At 57.4% G+C, this 19,804-nt stretch overlaps 1 protein-coding gene across 5 annotated transcripts in view; it reads left to right on the top strand.

Moving 5' to 3' along the window:
- Positions 1–19,804, top strand: part of Mcf2l (MCF.2 cell line derived transforming sequence like) — an 87,597-nt gene that overhangs the window by 30,468 nt on the left and 37,325 nt on the right. For all 5 annotated transcript variants that reach the window (XM_070002589.1, XM_070002588.1, XM_070002591.1 and 2 more), the window contains exons 2-4: positions 9,171–9,254; positions 12,354–12,468; positions 18,470–18,560. In XM_070002589.1, coding sequence (XP_069858690.1) covers positions 9,171–9,254; positions 12,354–12,468; positions 18,470–18,560 — 290 coding nt within the window. The remainder of the gene's footprint in view (positions 1–9,170; positions 9,255–12,353; positions 12,469–18,469; positions 18,561–19,804) is intronic.

The raw sequence follows: 19,804 nt of genomic DNA, 5'->3' as shown, positions 1-19,804 counted from the left end.
GTTGCCTGGTGTACGTGGTTTCTGCCTCAGTAGCCGGGCACCCAGGCTCACCTGTCCATCTCTCAGCCATAGTCTCATGCTGGTCAGGCAGAGCCCAGGCCAACCCTGAGTCAGCCTCTCCCAATCCAACCTGCTGAGAGAGCGAACCTGCACTGAATGCAGCCTAGGGTGGCACAGCCACCTGGCGCACGTAGCCTTCACCCCACTGTCCTGCTCCAGCCGTACCTCACTGTGTGGGGCGTCTGGCTGCCCCTCCAGATGCCCTGGGGGGCCATGCTGAGGCCCCAGGTCCAGAGGAGGCCTGTCTGGCACAGCTGTGGCTCCTTGGACCTGAACAGTGACTGATGGAATAATCCTAATGTGCCATCCCTCCGCTCAACCCACCACTTCTCCACTGTATTCCTGCTGCACCCCTGCCCCCGGGACCCCTAAACCTTTTGGCCCCAGCCCCCAGAATGGGTGAGGGAAGCTGGCTGGCAGGATGGTGGGGCCAGGTGACCCTCCACTTCAGAGTTGGGGTCTGCCCCACAGGGGCCCTGCGCCATGGTCTGGAACACTGAGCAGGGACGAGGGCACCTCTGTCCCCACGGTGCACTGTGTGTGAGATGTGCTGAGGGAGGCTGAGGAGTTCCAGCACACACACCTGTGTGTATGCGCGCATACGTGCAATTTACACACACACACACACACACACACACACACACACACACACACACACGCACATGGTGACTGTGGAGAGGACTGCGCTCATCTCATCATTGTAGTCAGCATTTCATCACGTAACGTATGTTAATGTACCACATGGTGCTCTTTTAAGTGGCAGGATTTGTTTTAAATATTTTTTGTCCAAGACTGGGTATTGAATTTGGTAGATCTGATGCTTTTGCTCATTGGCTGGTGCACTGCCACCTGAGCCACACTTCCAACCCCTTTAAATGTGTTTAATTCTCTTTAAGTAGTTGTACAAAGGAGTGCCCATCCACCAAATCCATTTATGAATACTGTGTACCTTGATCAGTGTCACCCCTCCCATTGTTCTTTCTCACCCTTCCTGCTCCCTCAATCCCCTCGGTTCTGGAGGATCTATGTTTATGTCTGTGTGCACCCCTCTTCCTCTCTTCATTCATCTAACTCCTCCCCTTGACCTCAGCCCTCGCCTTTTACACGCCTGTTTCCTGGTGATCACTTTGTTGGACTGTGAGTTAGAAAAGCACAGGTCTTACTTGTTTTCTCAGTGAGTCTGGGGAACACAGAAACCGAGGTTGGGAGACCTTGCTGCATTCAGGTCCTGTACAGATAGCATGGCAGGCGCAGGCGCATGAAAGCCGGAGAGCGGAACCAGCTGCTCAGGCCGCAGGGAGAGCGGGATGGGCTGCAAGGGCCAAGTGGAGAGAGCGGGAGAGAGGAACGGGCCACACAGACTGCAGGGAGGGTGGGGATGGGCCAAGTGGGCTGAACAGAGAGAGCAGGAGAGCAGAACGGGCAGCTCAGGCCGCAGGGAGAGCGGGACGGGCCACACAGGCTGTTCTCAAGAAATAAATACTAAAGCCACCACAAGCCCACCCAAGCTTTCCCCAAGCCCCCTGCTGTCCCCATGACCTTCCTACCCCCAAGCTGGGGCCTCGATTACTGGTCTCCTGGAGGCCATCAGCCAGCCAGTATTAGCTGTGTGTGCACGAGGTGTACAGCAGGAGTGCTTCCCCGGTGACCACAGGGGCAGGATGACCAGACTGCCATGTGTCCTGAGTCTCTCTGTCCCTGTGCAGGAGGTGGCCGTCGGAGAGCCCTGCCTGGTGCCCTGCCCCACGGCCACCAGCTGTTCTGGGTGCAGCAGCTGCAGGGTCCACCCAGTACGCATACTGCTGGGTGAGCCCTCAGCTGCTGTCAGCACACACAGGCCTTGTGAGAAGAGGCAAGAGGGCAGGTGTGCCTCGGGCCCACTGGAGGGGTCAGGATAGGCAGGGAGGGATGCGTACTCCACATGCTAGCCTCTCCTCCCCGAGAGCTCAGGTGGCCCTGAGAGACGGGAGAGCCTTGGTCTATGCCCAGGGGAGGCCCAGAGCTGGAGGCCCAGAGCCAGAGGCCAGTCTGCTTTTGACGGCTCTCCTACATGGCAAACACTCTGAGCAGCTCTGCACAGCACCCTTCCTCCCCGTGGGGCCTCAGAGTGGTCAGATCTGGGGGTCAGCACTGAGTGCTCAGCACCCCCATCCCTGGCCCCTGAATGTACCACTAGTACCAAAGCCAGGAGAGGCAGAGGCATCAGAGTGGACTGGACAGCATGGCTAGGGTCTGTGCACTCTCCCTGGGCCCATGCGCCCCCTCAGCCTGCACCTCTGTGTGGACTCGTCCACCACCCTCCATGTGGTCCCTGTGTCTCAACCCCTTTATGCATTGTTTGTTTTTCAGCAGTACTGGAGTTTAAATCGAGGGTTTCATACTCACCTTAGCCAGCACTCTACCACTTGAACCATGCCTTTATCCCAGCCTTTTGCTGGTTATTTTGCTATTTTGGAATCTCACAGACCTTTCTGTCTGGGCTGACTCTGAACTACAGTCCTCTAGATCTCTTGAGTAGCTAAGATTACAGGCATTGGCCACTGGTACCCTGCTCTGTTACACTCTTAAAGCATGATTCAAAGAACTACAAAGAGCTCCAAGCCTCAGTATTTACTGAAAACTTCATCAGAGGTTTTCCAGTATTAATTTACATAAGGTATCAGTGGCATCCCAGGGGTGATTTCTTCTTTGACAGTTTTTTGTTGCCTAATTGGTTATGTCATTGTTAAACCTAGACATATGTTAGGGCTGTTTTCACCCCCTTCCACCACACGTCCTGCCCTTCCCACTAAGAGGTCATATCTGCAGTAGGTTTACACTGTCCGCTTGTGATGGGCAAGTCCAGTCCTGGCCAGTGGCAGGGTCACCGCCCAGATTGCTCAAGAAAGTAGAAAAGGCCAAGTTCGCATCACTAGGAAAGTGGTGTGGAGCCTAGCTGAAGTGACATATGTTTTTCTTTAAAACACCAACAACAAAAATCCAAGCCGGGCACCAGTGGCTCATATCAGTAATCCTAGATACTCAGGAGGCTGACATCTGAGGATCGTGGTTCAAAGCCAACACAGGCAGGGAAGTCCTTGAGACTCTTATCTCTAATCACCAGAAAACTGGAAGTAGTTCTGTGGCTCAAGTGGTAGAGCACTAGCCTTGAGCTGAAGAGCTGAGGGACAGTGCCCAGGCCTAGAGTTCACATACCACGACTGACAAAAAACAAACAAACAAACAAAAACCCAAAACACAAAAAAAAACCCAGGCCAGTTGCCAACAGCTCATGCCTATAGTCCTAGCTATTCAGGAGGCTGAGATCTAAGGATCGAAGTACCAAACCAGCCTGGGCAGAAAAGTGTGAGAATCTCATCTCCAATTAACCACAAAAAGCCAGAGGTGAAGCTGTGTAGAGTGCTAGCCTTGAGGGAAAAAAAGAGGGCTCAGGGATAGTGCCCAGGTCCTGAGTTCAAGCCCGGGACTGGCACACATGCACATGCATGCTCACATGCTCACATGCGCGCGTGCATACACACACACACACACACACACACACTAAACCCAAGACAAGCATCAGCTGTGGCTGGAGCCAGGCCTCCTGGGACAGTGCATGTCTTCCCTGTGTCTGCATCACACGGAGGCATCTCTGCAGAGCACCTGCTCAGTCCAGACCCTGGCTCTGCCCTTCCCCAGGATGTGTCCATGGAGGGCTGAAGGGCAGGTGCAGCTGGACGGCTGGCACTGAATCGTGAGCAAGGCTAGGAGCCCTTTCAGGCCCAGGCTTTGGGCCGGTTGCCGCATCATCTCTACGTCTTTCATCGTGTCATTGCTACAGGTGTATCCCAGGCCAGGGCTGGGGTGTGGTAGGTCCTGGGGTGTAGAAGTGGCTTCTTCAGAGGACCTGGAAACCTGACCACCAGGAGTGGAAAGGACCACATGAGGGCCAGACATGGCGCCTGGATCATTGGCTCCTGACACCTCACGTCGTCCCGGATTCGACCATGTCTGTCTCTGATGGACTCCTTTTGTGGTCCTGGGTCTGGTCGGTCCCTGACCCCTTATGTGTTTCTGTGCCTGGCTCCCATAGGGCACTGGAGGTCGGCACAGCAGCCCCACCCTCATCTGCCCTCAGGTCAGTTTCTGTGGCTCGTTCCCAGTCACTCTACAACGCACAGTGTACCCCAAGCCCTGCACCCCACTCCACTGGGACCGTGCCACTCCCAGCTCACCCCCGGAGGGGGTGGCTTACCTCTGGTCAGCACATGGTGCTGACCTCTGAGCAGCGGTGTTTCCCCACAGCAGGGGCAGCTTGGTGGGCCTTCTTCGTGCAAATGCAGATCGGAGTCTCTGAAGTCTCAGATCAGAAGCTGACTTTCAGACTTCACCATGTTGTTCTGGCTTCTCTCCTATGCTGAGAGACGGCGGGGGGGGGGGGGGAGGGGCGCTATTGTCCCAAAGCGGGGTCCTCATAGGAGGCCCACCCTAGAGCTGGGCTGCCCACAGAGGTGAAAGTTCAGTGAGTTCAACTCACCAGGCACTGTTGGCTCATGCCTGTAATCTCAGCTGCATGGGAAGCTAAGAGCGGGAGGGTTGTGGTTCGAGGCCATCTCAGAAAATGGTCACAAGACCCCATTTCAACCCATCAGTGAGCCATAGTGGGGTGCGCCTGCAATGCTGAACTGAGGTTGGGAGGAGAACTGTGCGGGCCATCCTGGAAAAAGATTGTGTCTCCATGGAGAGGGTGGGACGTTGTGGCACACGCCTGCAAGCCCAGGCTCTCAAGAAAGCCGAGCTCTTCCTTCAGGGCCCAGGGCAGGGATGGGTTCTTGATGCCCAGGACAGAGGGCATGGTGGTGGGGGAGGGGAGAAGGGAGGGCGGCAGCACTTCCCTGGGATGTGGGCTTGGGGCTGGGGAACTGGATGGTCAGACATCCCAGGCTTGGTGGCGGTGTGGAAGAGCAGCAGTTGCAGGTGCGCAGAGGGGCAGGCCCAGGTTGCAGGGCCCTGATGGTGGGGCAGGGGCAGGGGGGGGGGAAGCTCAGACCAGGGGCTGACACTCAGCACCAGGCCTCATCCACGTGTCTGGGGCCAGGGCCCCTTGGCAGATGGAGGGCGTAGAGTGGCTCCAGAGGACCGAGTCACCAGGGTGACTGGGGCCACCACATGGGGGGGGTCCACTGTGACCCCTCGCCATGCCAGCCACAGCGGCTCCCAACCCTGCCAGCTCTGCCCCACAGCCCACTCCGTCTCTCCAAGCAGGGGTCTGGGATGAGGCGTCCTGTGGTTAACGTGGCACCACCCTCACCCTCCCACCCCCGCACGGTCATCTGCTCTTTTAACAACAAAAATATATTTATGTCATCTTTTCTGTGCATCTTTATCTCAAAAGTTGTGAGGACCCATGGGCGAAAACATTTAGTGATGAAGTCAATTTAGGTGCTGCGTGTATGAGAAATATTTGTGGCTCACCCAAGAAAAGGATGGAGACTTAAAATGTGACAATTCTGCTAGCCCAGCTGGTGGAAATCTCAGACGTTCTGAGCAGCTGAATCCAACACAGCCCTCAGCATAGCAACAGCCTGTGCAAGAACTCCGTCCTTCTGGGACGAGTGACATCAAATATCCTCCTTACCAAATTGAAGTCTATTCTGCATCCTGCTGGCTTTTCCTCTGGCCCTTTTCTGTGGACATCCGGCCCTTGGTCGAGACTCTGGTGGGCCTGAGGGGTAGACACAGCCCCTCTGTGGCCTGTGACGCAATCCCCCGGGACCCTCAACCCCAGACACTGAAAAGATGCGATTGTATCTGACAGGGCGCAAATGCCCTGGAGAATAGGCTCTTTGCCAGCTATAAATAAAGGGTGATAATTAGCAAATAATAGGCTTTACTGTGTGGCCGGAGGTGCCCTCCTGGCTGAGTGGGCAGGGAGCCCTTTCTTCCCCCATCCCTGTGAGGGAGGCCGGGCCAAAGTCACCAGCAAACAGTAGGCCTGCCTCCACCGCGGGCAGTTGCTCCCCACCTTGGGCAGGTGCCCCCCCACCCACTGCCTTTCCTCTCTCTGTCTACCTGGCAGGGCCATAGTGGCCCTTGACTGCAGGATGCTGCTGTCTGGGCTGCCTTGTGCTCACACACAGGAGCTCTGTGAGGGCCGGCCCTGCCCTTTGACCCCATGAGGAGGGGCCAACCCATTTCCTGTTAGGACATTATTTCCTGGGAGACCCAGGTCACTGCAGGGTCTCTGTCTCCTTCCTGTCTGTCCACACATTGTGATTCTTGGATTTCTTATCTTGTATTGATTGGTACCGGGTTTTAGACGTCCCACTCAGAGCCCAGGGCTCCTGTGTGAGGTCCAGATGCTCCTTGCATGCCAAGTAGAGACACGGTGAAGGACAGATGGATCTGTGACATGACAGCAGTCAGTGCGTCTTCAGCCATCTCCATGGTACAGACATTGGCTTCAGGTTAAATAGGGAAAATTGGGGGCACATGGGAAAGCAGTCCCAGGTCAGAGGTGTAGACTGGTTGACCTCTAGCTCAGTCTTTGACTTTGAGGCTTGGTGTGTCAGCCATAGGGCTGGCTGTTCACTGCAAGGTGACAAGAAGACATCGCCTGTCCAAGGGCCAGTTTACCTTTGGTCACAAGATGCTTATGACAGGCCTGGCTTTTGAGAGGCCCGAGATGATCACAAAGTGGCTGCAGGATGAATGGCTTGAATGCAAGGGCACAGTCGTGAAGTTGCTGTGGGGCTGGGTGCCGGCTTTTACCTTGTTTTTAGTTAATTTACCAATCCAGCCTCTTATCCACAAAGCACAGATTGGACGAGATTAAGAATGCTCTCATCACATACCTTGGCTCTGTCCCATCAGTCCACAGTGGGCATAAAAAGGTAGGAAGGAAAAAAACTAGCACGGAGGTGAGCTTGAAGCACAAAGCACCCCAGGGCCTGCTGTCTGAGAAAGCCTCGCGAATGTCCTCGGTCGGCTGCATGCCAGGGCTGACCAGTGGCCAGGAAGATGCCCCTGGCCTTTTGACCAAGCATCATGGGGACAGTAGAGGGCAGGGTGCCTGCAGGGTTGGGGACGTGGTATCACACAGGGTGAGGGCCTTGAAACCGGACTAAAGCTGGGTAGAGAAAGACTCTAGCTGCAGGACAAGAGCTCTCACCTGAGGGCAGCCACACCTAGGCCTACCTGCACACACAGAAGCTGGTCAGCTTGCAGGGGACACATCTTCTGGCAGCCTGTTTGAACCCATGGAAAGTCAGCCACCCTCAGCCAACTGAGGCCCAGGAATGACACCATGTGCTCAGGAGCCTGGGTGTACCCCCATTGGAGTGCAGGGTTGGGGGGCATCTCAGCATTACCATCCGGAACCCACAGAATAAACGTGAGGAACCATCCAGACCACAGTGCTAGTCAGGACTCAGAATGTTCACATCAGGAGCCCTTACACTCAGCTTCTCCTGTCCTGGGTGGGGGCAGTCAGAAGTCTTTCCTTTTCCAGGGGGTGCAGTCAGACGTGCTTGGGGCAGGTCTGTAGACCCGGGGCCGACGTCTCTCTCATCATGGCCAGGCCCAGGTGGATCTTGGCCAGCCTAAGGCTCAGGCCTCATCCCGGGCATTCTGAACGACTGTCCAGTTTGTCCTGGATGCAAAGAGCACACTGGCCCCAGTGCCACTGGCGAACTCCCCGTGGTTTCTCACACCTTCACGAAAACCGCCAGTGTATCCCGCGAGAGGCATGGGTGTGCAGGCCGCAGCTCCCCTGGCCCAGCACATGATGTGTCGCCTTTGTGGGACTGTGGTCTTCAGTCCTACAGTCCCCACAAGTGGAAGCCCGGCCCCTGTCATTGGGCTGACACTGGGAAGTGCGCCCTGTGTGTTGAGGAGGTCTGTGTCTGAAGAAGGTGACTGTCATCTACTTCCCAACTCCTCGTGCACAGGGCATGCCATGCCATGCGGCTCTGACAGGCATGGGTAGGCCTAGCAGAGCCTCACCAGCCCCAGTAGAGGGGCCGGCAGGGGCAGGCTACTCATGTCGCCAGCCAGCAGTCAGGCACTGGGCTCGGGGCGGCTGTGTTCTGGCTTGTCTACATGGCTGGAGCCACAGGATCTAAGGTCGAGGCTGCACACATCTTCGGCCATTGTGGCCGGTCACCCAGGTGCCTGTGGCACGCCACAGGCACACGGTCCACAGGATCAGTCTCCAGTGTCTGTCAGTGCTTCTGTGCTGTGGGGCGTGGACAGATTCTACTGTGATGACGGAGTGTGGACAGCAGCATGCCAGCTGGAGGCCAGCCCTGTCCTGCACGGTGGCATCCATCTCTGCTCCAGCAGAGTCCAGCTGGGCCTGCTCCCTGTCCATCCCCAGGCTGCTGACCTGGAATTTGTGGTGGACAGAGCCGCCTATCCGTGCCTGAGGTCAGGACTCGAGCCTGCTCCGAGCCTGCTCCTGTTCTGCTTCACCTGAATCATGCACTGGAAAAGGCCATGGGCGTGTGGCCATGGCATTTGTGGAGCCCATGGGCCTCCAGGGTTGGGGTGGGGCGACAGGTGTCCTTGCCGGCCAGCACATCATTGATAGGCAACAGGTGAGCGCACAAGTGGTCTGGATGTCTGCCAGGACTAGGTGGGGAGCAGAGCAGGAGCTTGTTTACTTCATGAGTCAGGCCTAGCCCTTCCCCCCCTTCTCCCTCCTCCTCCTGTCCCTCCCCCTCCTTTCCCTCCTCCTCCCTTTTTTCCCCTCCTTTCCTTCTTCCTCTTGTCCCTCCTCCTCCTTTCCCTCCCCCTCTTCTTCCTCCCCTTCCTCCTCCTTTCCCTCCCCCTCCTTTCCCTTCCTCCTCTGTTCCTTCCCTCCTCCTTCCCCGACCTCCATCTGTCACTCTGTTTCTTTGCCTCCTCTCTCCATCATACACACATTTTAACCATTGATGGTGGCTCTCTGTGCTGGGAGAAACAAAAAGCTTGCTCCCATTGGAACCTGAAATACCTTTTTCCAGCACGTGATCTGACTGCAGCTCCCGTGTTTGTGGCGCTGCTGGCCAGGCTGGTCCCTGTCCCCCGGGCCCTACCTGTGGGTGTGGGCGCGGCTTCCTGCGGTGACGGTGCCTCTGCTCTTCCTGCAGATGAAATCATGCACCAGGACATCGTCCCGCTCTGCGCGGCTGACATCCAGGAGCAGCTGAAGAAGCGTTTCGCTTACCTGTCCGGTGAGTTCCGGAGGCTGGGAAGGCTGGGGGAAGGGGCAGCCTCTGTGCAGGGACCTGGCACTGCCTGGGCTGTCCTGGGACGGCACACCTCCCGGGGCTGAACTAGTCGCACAAGGCCTTCCAGACTGCTCCCAGCCACTGCCTGGGGAGAAGCCGGTAGCACGGCCACCCTGGCCACCCTGTCGTTAACCGGAGGGGTGGCCCGTCTATCTCCTCGGCTCATAACACAACACCCCAGGCTGGGTGAGTCATCCAGAGCTAGATCACGGTGCACACACCTATAATCCCAACTCCTCAGGAGGTAGAGATGGAAGGATTTGAGTACAAAGCCAACAAAATTAGTGAGGACCCCCCCCCCTTTTTAAAAAGTAAAATAGAAATAAAACAGCTAAGGGGCATACATAGCTCAAGTGGTAGAGTACTTGCTTAGCAAGTGTGATTGCTAGTAGCACAGAGAGAGACTGAGACAAAAACAGAGCACATGAGAGCCCAGGTCTCAAGAGGATGAGGTCAGAACTGCCCTGGGTTGAGGGCTGAGCAGCCAAAGCTTGTGAAGATGCTACGGTCCACCACCCAGTCTCCCTCCTAGCCTCCCACCACCCCTTGCCACCCCCATGCCCCAGCCTTGGGCCACTGGCTCCCACATTAACTGTGAGCTGCCCTGCCCTGTGGGCTGTATGTACCTGCGGTCGGCCCCACTGTATGCATCTCTCCCTGGCGTTCAGGAAACACCAGCCTGGAGCGTCAAGGTCCTTGTCAGAAGAGATCAAGGTTCAGGTCAGTCACAGCTTTCCTCAGTGGGCCTGACCAGATCAGCTAGTCCTGCAGGACAGGCTCTCCCTGCACAACAGACTCCAGACACCAAGTCGCACAGTGGATTCCTCCTCTGGCTGCTCAGATCCTGAGCTGGTGTCCCTCACTGCTCCACAGCCCGTCCATGCCAGGGTGTCCATCCATGCCAGAGTGCTATCCATGCCAGAGTGCCTATCTACTGCTTTATGCTGCTGCCCTCCAGAGGGCGCCCTGGGGTTTGAGAGGCCTAAGATGAAGCATCTCAGTGCTTACTGGTGCAGGCTTCTGCCTTTCATTTTCACCTCACCTGGCCCTCGAGGCAGCGTCCCTGCCACCCCCAGCACCTGGACCAACGGCAGTGCTATCAGTTCAAGAGCTGGGCCCTTCCGATCTGGGCGGGGCCAGGCCTCACACCAGCCTAGAGGTGGTGACTCTGGGAGGCCAAGGAGGCCCTGATGAGCCCACTCTCGGCCTGTGGAGTGGGCCACCTCCCCCCTGGGGGTTCCTGGGCCTCTACCCTGCATGAGGCCGCTGCCCACGCTTCTCTCAACACCTGCCAGTGTCCACAGCCTTATCTGCTTGGCTTCCTGCTCGGCTCTTTCCCACATGATAGTAAGGTTCTGAGTAGTTGAACTGCAGTTCTTTCCAAATGTGAAGCCACTGGTGTCCTGAGAGCCCTAAGGCCTCCTCCCTGCCTCCAGCACCTGGAGCCAGCACCTCTCTGGAAGTCACAGCAGTTGCTTCAGCCCATGCGCCTCACAAGGCAAGACCCATTGGGGCCGCTCAGAGTCAGCCAGGTGGAGTCAGCCAGGCCCTGGGGCCTCAGAGAGGCCCAGGTGCACCCGTCATCTGGGGCCAGCCTGCCCGCCCAGCGTCACATCGGAGGCTCCGGCACCACCCATGTGGTCTGGTTCCGGGTCCCCCGGAGCAGCCTAGAACCAGGGCAAAGGCCTTGCTGTGGCCATGATGGCACTTAGTTGGTGGCAGGGTAGCCCGGGGAGCAGCTGTGCTCTAGAACGTTCCCACAGGATGGATCCTGTGCTTGCAGGGGACGTGCTCATTGGGCATTGCACTCGGTGTGAGCAGAGCAAGCCCTTCCCATTCCCACACCACGTCAGAAAGCCACACAGTCACACTCGCATAGCTATGCCGTTGCAGCAGGTGGAGAAGAGTGTGTTCCCGTGGCGCGTTCCCCTGGCGCATTCCGTGGCAGGGAGAGACAGGGTCCAGGCCACATGGGCTCCTCCGTGGCCTGACTGCCGGTGTGGGGAGGCGGGGACTCACACACCTTGGAATTGCTATGGGAGCAGCTGTAGCCTGTGGTCAGCTTGCCGCCCACACAGGAACCCAGTGGACATGGAGCCGGCTGTACCGCATTCCCAGTGAGTCCTGTCAGAAAGCAAAGGGCAGGCGTGGCCACCCCCCCTTCCCCAGGCTTGCTGGCCTCTTCGGGTACCGTCCTCCTGCCCTTCATGAATGAAAAGTTGTCTCCTAGCGCCACATGAAGCTGAGCCACGGCAGGTCCAATCCCCAAAGGGCTGTTAACTGGGACAGATCGGACAATGGACAAAGCTTTCAGTCTGTGCAGCAGGGACCTGACCTTTCTTTTGAGCAGCAAGAATTCAAGATGACGAAGGATGGTTGAGAACCGAAGACAGCTCTGCTCAGCGCCACAAGGAACACTTCTTCAGTCAGGACAGGGCCGGAAGGCCAAGAGCCTCTGAGGCAATAGGCAGAGCATGGCTACTCAGAAGGGACACTTCTAGCCTGTGGCCCTGACTGGGATTAAGAGTTGGGGGACAGATGTCCTGTTTGAGGGTCACTAAATATTCCTTCTGTACATGTGCAGTTTTTTTCATAGATAATACAAGTCAGGTGCCAATGACTCCTGTCTATAATCCTAGCTACTCAGGAAGCTGAGATCTGAGAATCACTTGTTTGAAGCCAGCCTGGGCAGGAAAGTCCATGAGACTCTTATCTCTACAAAACTACTAGAAAAGCCAGAAATGGATCTGTGGCTCTAGTGGTAGAATGCCAGTCTTGAGTGAGGAAGCTAAGGGACAGTGCCCAGGCTGAGTTCAAGCCCCAGTACTTGTGTATGTGTGTGTATGTGTGTGCACGTATGCACTCTCTCACACACACACACACACACACACACACACACACACACACACACACACACACACACACACACACACACACACAAGAAAATACAGAACTGTGTGAGCCAGCCTTAGTTTCATTGACAGGGTACCGCCATTGTGGCTGGGCAGGAGACCCTGCTGAGTTTCCGTCATGTCTCCCCAGGTGGGCGGGGCCAGGACGGCAGCCCGGTCATCACGTTCCCTGACTATCCAGCCTTCAGCGAGATCCCGGACAAGGAGTTCCAGAATGTCATGACCTACCTCACCAGCATCCCCAGGTACGTGCCGAGAAGCCCAGAGCTGCTGTGGCCATGGCTGCGTGTGCTCGCTGTGTCGAGGAAGCCACATGCAGGCTTTGGGGGCGTCGAGGAAGCCGCGTGCGGGCTTCGGGGGGTGGCAACACTCCGTCAGGCAGGGGGCGTGGTCGGAGGATTTGGGAGCCTGTCTGACCATTTGTCTGGCTCAGCCCTGGGGGGTACGCTTCACCCTGGCTGTGCATTTCTAGCGGAATCATCCGTGACCTTGTATGTGTAAGGGCCAAGAGTGTTAAGTGAGCAGCAGTGTGTGTGCCAGGCCTCTTGCTAGGCCCACGCTGAAACAGAAAGTTCTACGCTGTGTCCTGCCTCCTTCTGCAGGAGCTGAGGGCTGGGGGACATCAGGTCTCCCCCCTCCCCAAGGTGCAGGGGACCACAGCATCCCTGAGGTTCAGGTTGCTTTCTGTCCAGCAGCAGTTCACCAAGTCCTTCAGCTGCGTACCTGGCTCTTTCTGAGGATGCAGGATGCCCCACTGTGCACCTCCTGCTGCAGGGGCCCCGTGGACCACACCTGGCTGAGCATGGCTATGGTGAGGGCCGGCGCTGGACTAGCTGGGCTTCCGCAGTCCTGGGTGGGGACAGGCGGTCCTTGGCGGAGCTGGGTCCGGGCTGTCCGTTCCCTCCTTTGCTGTGTGCTAGCGGCACTCCCGCCAGGGCCGCGTGAAATGCGCAGCTGGGCAGAGATCTCTCGTCACCGCTGGCTTTACTGGCTGTGCCTCCCCCAGGTCATCATAGACTTGACCTCAGCTACCTGCACCAGTTTTCTACTCAGAGTCCAGTGCTCCTGAGCACTCGAGACCCTCCATGCGATCTGGGGGCCCCAGGGCCCAGCACCGTGGTGACCCCTTCGCATGAGATTCCATCCTGTGCCTGCCGAAGTCACATCCTTCTGAAGCCACCTCATCCTGTGTCACCTCCGCGTACCCCCCCCGTCACCTCCGCATCCCCCGTCACCTCCCCATCCCCCATCACCTCCCCATCCTCATCACCTCAGCATCCCCCATCACCTCCCCATCCCCATCACCTCCCCATCCCCATCAGCTCCCCATCCCCCGTCACCTCCCCACCCCCATCAGCTCCCCATCCCCTGTCACCTCCCCACCCCAATCACCTCTCCACCCCCATCACCTCCCCATCCCCCATCACCACCCCACCCCATCACCTCCCCATCCCCCGTCACCTCCCCACCCCAATCACCTCTCCATCCCCATCACCTCCCCATCCCCATCACCTCCCCATCCCCATCACCTCCCCATCCCCATCACCTCCCCATCCCCCATCACCTCCCCACCTCCATGACCTCTCCACTCCATCCCCTGTCACCTCCCCGTTTCTCCCCCCCTCACCTCCCCACCCCCATCTCCTCCTCATCCCCATCACCTCCTTGTCCTGTGTCACCTCCCCTCCCCTGTCACCTCCTCATCCATTGTTCCATCATCTCCCATCACCTCCATGCATCCTGATATCTACTAACCTTGGTGAACGGTGCAGTTGAAATTCCTCCCAGAGCTGGCTTGCTTCTGTCCACACATGACCAGGGTTGTTCTGTGGCCATCGTGGTTTGTGACATGCCACAGCAACAGCCCCACATTCTTCATGCAAAGCCAAGACCAGGGACTGTCCAGGGTGCTGGCCCTGCCGAAGGCGTATCGCCTTTAGTTGTGAGGAAGTACCTCGAAGTAGAGGCCGCACCTTGGGTACCCTTGGAGGAACAGACAGCGGCTCAGGCACCCTAGGAGGTAGGGGCCACAGCTGGGATTTCCCTCAGAGGTCGGGGCCGCAGCTGGGCTTTCCCAAGATGCAGGGGCCGCAGCTTGGGTTTTCCAAGAGGCAGGGACCACAGCTCGGGTTTTCCTAGGAGGTAGGGGCCGCAGCTTGGGTTTTCCTAGGAGGTAGGGGCCGCAGCTTGGGTTTTCTTAGGAGATAGGGGTCGCAGCTCAGGTCTTCCTAGGATGTAGAGGCTGCAGCTCAGGCACCTTTACCTCCCAGCCCTGTTACAGCACCCAGCTTGCCATGTTACCCAGCCATCCCACGGGGGCTAGGCACCCCTCCTCCCCCAGGGGTGAACTGGATGAGGAACAGAGGGCGTCTGGAGCTTGAGCTTGACCTTGCAGATGCAGAGCAGTCACTGGGGCCGAGGCCCTGGGGTGAGGTTCTGCAAACCCTTGGAGGAGCTGCTGGGTGAGGCAGAGCAAACTTTACCTGGGGCTTCAGAGCTACAGAGCAGGCCTGGCCCCAGGCCTCTGCAGCTGTGGCCTCTAGGTGAGGCAGGGGAGGCAGGGCATCCCCTGTCCGTTGGTTTCTTCACCCAAGCTTATGAGCAGCTGGTCTTGTGACCTGGGCAGGTAGAGCCTGTCAAGCCTCAGGAGGGGACAGAGCACATTGCTCCGAGGGGCTTTGGCCAGGCGGGGGTGGGGGAGGTGGTCGGCTAGAGGTCAAGGGAACCAGGCCGGCTGAGCCACTGCCTGCCCATCCACCTACTCCCCGTCCGCCTACAGCCAGGGCTATATCTGGCGGGGTGTGTGTCTCTCTGGCCAGTTCAAGCAGCAAGGTCTCTTAATTCCCTGCTCTCCTCTAGAGTTACAGAGGAGGGGAACTGAGCCCAGTCCTGCCCTGAGGCTGAGGGTTTCATTTGATCTCCTGGGAAATTCTCTTCCTCCTCCCTTTGTCCCCAAGGAGGGATGAGGTGGTATTTCATGCCTGTGTGGTGTCTGAGGACCTCTGCACCCTCCACACACATGCATGTACACATGCATGCTCACATGCATACTCATACACATACAAGCATGAATGTACACACATGTACACATGCATGACTGCCCACATGCATGTCCATATACATACATGAACATGTGCACATGCACGCTCACATTCATACACATATATAAATGTATGCATGCACACATGCATGGATACCCACATGTACACTCACACACGTTCATACACATACATGCATGAACACATGCATACACGCTCACTCATACACATGCATAAGCACACACGCTCACATACATGAACACAATGCGCGCGCACTGCTCATACACATGTACACATTCACACACATACCTGAGCACATGCATGCACATGCACATGCACACACACTCTGGGACTCTAACCCCTACATGACACCCCAAATTGGAGATCCTGGCAGTGGCTGGGGCAGTACCTGCAGAGGGGAGCCTGGAAGATGTCTGCCCAGAGCTCAGTATGAGTAAGTTCTGCTCCCCCCACCCCTCCCACCTGAGGAGACCCCCCTCCCCAGCCTGGTGTGCCCCAGAGGTCTCCAATAGCCTTCATCCTGCTCCCTCCGCCTCTTGGACTCTTGCCTGATGGTCACCCCGTGTGGAGATTCCTAGCCCTTCTCCCCCCCAGAGCCAGCCAGAGGCCCAGGAGAAAACAGGCACCCAGGAAGATGGCCCCACAGCCCTGGGACCTGCTCAGGACTCAGCCATGCCCTGTGTGCACTGTGCCTGCACACTGCCCTGTCTGTGTAGTAGGCAGTAATGCCTGGCAGGCTGGGGGCCCGGGATCAGAGATAACGCCCGGATGCCAACCCTGCCTATGGCCTGTGGTTTTGCATGCTCACCACAAGAGGGCATGATTTGTCAGACTGCCCTTCAGAGACTAAACCTGCCTGGTGCCTCTGCCCTGCTCCAGAGCCTCACCTGTGGTTTTGTTTCAAACTGTTCCTTCGGCTAATCAGCCGGGGCCTCGCGTCTGCACCTGTGGGCAGGAAAGAGCTTTGTGGGGGATGCAGACAGAGTGGGGGTGAGGCTGTGACCCGCCATCATCACAGCCAGGCTGTGCGGCTCACAGAACCTTGACTCCGTACGTGGGTGTTCACCGTGGAGCGGAACATAGCTGTGCCGTGGTTATTCCAGTGTGTGCAGAGCGGGAAGTGGAGGCGGTTCTCGGCTGTGTCCCTGCAGGGCAGCCTCTGAGGGCCTGTGTCCCGCAGGGAGCGGGTGTCTGCCCGTCCATCCTGTCCTCATGGGGGTGGAGTGGCTTTTAGCAGACCTCACGGGGGCCTTTGAGGGCATTTCTCAAGATCACAAGTTTTTTGGTGGTGGTGGTGGTGGTGGTGGTCTTGGGGCATGAACTCAGGGTCTGGGTGCTGTCCCTGAGCTTTTTTGTTCAAGGCTAGTGTTCTACCACTTTGAGCCACAGCACCACTTCCAGTTTGCTGGTGGTTAATTGGTGATAATAGTCTAGCAGACATTACTGCTTGGGCTGGCTTTGAACCACAATCCTCAGATCTTAGCCTCTTGGGTAGCTAGGATGACCGGCACCTGGCTAGAGCACAAATTTTGTACTGAAAATTTACTACTGGGCCCATTGGTCTGAAGCATGTATAATGCCAGCCAGTCTTTCTGGGCCTCTCCTCTGTCACTATAGGGAGAGACGGGGCTTGGCTTCCTGACCAAGTCCCCCAAAGGCATCCCGGTGTATCTCCTTCAGTGCCATATGAAGGGGAGTTCCGAAGGGGGCGGCGGGCATGAGGGAGGGGCGGGGTCCTGCTGGCCGCAGTCTCCAGAGGCTCCAGGATGTCGCAGTTGCAGGCTGTGTATCTGGAGATCAGGTCTGACGCTGCAGAGTGCGTTTGGAGGCTTCTGCCTCTACAGGGTTTGCGGTCCACATAGACGCAGCGATCCGGTGGCCTTGTCCACCTTGCACTGAGCCATGAACCATGTGACCCAGGCCAAGACAGCAGGGTGGGAGTCACTCACAAAAGTAGCCAAGTCCCTCATGGGGCCACTGAGAAAGGGCTGGTGCACCTCAGGGCTCCAGGCTCTGGGCTCAGGGCTCCTGCAGTGCAGCCCAGAGCAGGGGACAGCACTCTTCTGTGTCTACCTCTCTTCGGAACAGTTCAGCTGGGCAAAGCAGATCTGCAGTCCTGCTGAGCAGTCGGAGGCAGGAGGCTATTAGGAGTAAAAGTTCAGATTTATGTGTGCATTTACCTGGAAGTATGTTTGCTATTCTTGAGCCAACTTACCGTCCACACGTGAAATCCTCCATTCTCCGGTGCGTGGTGTAACGTGTCATTGTTGAGTGTGCTCTGAGCGCCCCTGCTGTTAAACCAGAGGATCCTCGTTATAAAGTCACAGCCTCACAGACTGCACAATTAATGATGACGTCCGTAGAATCCTGACTTCCCCTTAACCCAGAAACGGCTCGCCTGGGCACTTTCTCAGGTTTAGAGCCAGGGCTTCTGCTGGCCGGTCCGCCTCCCTCCAATGGTGATTGGCTGGTGGTGGCAGCTGCTGGCACCACATGATTGGCTTGGATGTGAAACTCCCCAGCGGGATGCACACTTCCCTCTCCCACCCTGTGACTCAGGCTGGGGCTGAGCTGCGAAGCGGAGGGAGAGGAGGTTACACAACGGCGAGATGCTGGCCTGGCTCTGCCACCAACGTCGCTGCTGCCAAGAAGCGCTCATGTCCCATTCCCCACGGAGGCTCCGGAGCCTGAAGATGCCTTGGGGATTTTCTTCCCAAGTTGTAGCAATGCCACCGGAAGCGATTTTTTGATGCAGCTGAACGGGGAGGGAGAGCACAGATGCTGGGACTTGAGTGATGTGTGGGTCCTAGGATTGTTTCGGAGGGCTTAGTCAGCTGACCACGAAGGAAAGGGAAATCGTGGAATATACTACCCCACTCCCTTACTCCCCCTTCCCCCCTCCCGCCGTGTGACTGGAATGATGGGCCTGCCTGACCGGGGACTTGATGTGGCTGGTGGCAGGCTGAGCAGGAGCAACACGCCCATCCCTGCCCTCCTTTAGCCAAGAGTGAGTCGTGGCAGCCTTGCGATGGGGCTGCCCAGGGCCCTGGCCACGCTGCCGTCCGCCGAGGCCCCTCCCTGGCGTGCATTCTGATTTGCAGTGCGGGATGGCGTGGGCTTGCAGGATCGCGCTGTAACGTGGAAGCCTGGCTTCCTGAGCTGACGGCAGCCTTTCTCTTCGTTTCAGCTTGCAAGATGCTGGCATCGGATTCATCCTGGTCATAGACCGAAGGCAGGACAAATGGACTTCCGTGAAGGCGTCGGTCCTTCGCATAGCCGTAAGTGCCTCCCAGTCCTGGCGGTGGTGAGTGCTAGCTCCTCTCCCCTAGGCCCTGCAGTTTGTGTCCTGCTGTTTCTGCTGGGCAGGGAGGTATTGCCTGGAGGTGGCCAGCTGGGGTCCAGCTCAGAATGGGCAGAGTCCTGAACCCACAAGGGCTCTGAGCTGCTGGCCATGTGTGCATATGTGCATGTGTGTGTGCACACGAGTGCATGTGTGTGTGTGTGTGTGTGTGTGTGTGTGCATGGTGTGTTCTCATGTGGGTACTCTCAAAGAGTCTGTTCTAATTTGTGTCTTCTCTTAAATGGAGCATAAAAGTTCTGAGCAGACGCTGTGTGTTAGTCTTCAGGCTGGAGATGGAAATTACTGGACAGCTCTTTCTAAGCGACCCTTTCCTTTCCACATTCGTGCGGGCTACTTTGTCTTTAGATTTGCGAGCAGATGCCTGAGCCTTCCTTAGAGACCCCCCCCCCGCCCCCGTGCACCCTGGGCCCTGGGGCTGCAGCAGGGTGGGCAAGCCCCCGGGGCTGCTGTTTTTAGCCTGCAGTAATCATTTCAGAGGAGCGAGAAGGAGCTGGCAGAAATCTTATTTTCGGAAGTCTCTCCCCTCCCACCCACAACTACATGGCGCGCTTCTTGTGAGCTGAGCTCTCCACACCCCCTCTCCCGCCTGCCAGCCGCGGCCTTGCAGCTGCCAAGGACCCAGCGTTGCGTTATCCACAGCAGAGGCGGGTGCGTCACTGTTCTCTGCCCGCCAGACACCCCATCTCAGGGGCCCCCCATCACCCCAGCTATCCTCAGGTCCCATCCGCTCGGAGGCTCAGGTCCTGCTCTGCAGGCTCCTGGTCTCATCCTGAAGGAGAATGAAGGGCTGCACATCTGCTCTGATGCTCTCAGCCCACCTGCGGGGCTTGGCCCGGCCCCTCTGTGCGGTTCTGTGGGGCGTGCCCCATCCGCAGCCCCCACCAAGCCCTCCCAGGCCTCATCCATCCGAACGCCTCCCAGCGCTTGACAGGCTCAAAAAAGGCAGGTCTAGCCACCACATGGCCGCTGCCCACAGGACCACATGCCTGGCCCTGCAGTCCGTCCAGTCAGTCTCTTCTAGTGCACGTATACACACACACACACACACACACACACACACACACACACACACACACACACACACATCAGTGTTTCAACCCAGATAATTTTCATGTGCAATGTAGAGAACATCTGTGTGTGATCGCAAGGGACTGGACAGCC

The sequence above is a fragment of the Dipodomys merriami genome, unplaced genomic scaffold (assembly GCF_024711535.1).
Source record: "Dipodomys merriami isolate MVZ:Mamm:240054 unplaced genomic scaffold, mDipMer1.0.p SCAF_6, whole genome shotgun sequence".
Taxonomy (NCBI): domain Eukaryota; kingdom Metazoa; phylum Chordata; class Mammalia; order Rodentia; family Heteromyidae; genus Dipodomys; species Dipodomys merriami.
This window is presented reverse-complemented; position numbering and strand designations above follow the sequence as displayed.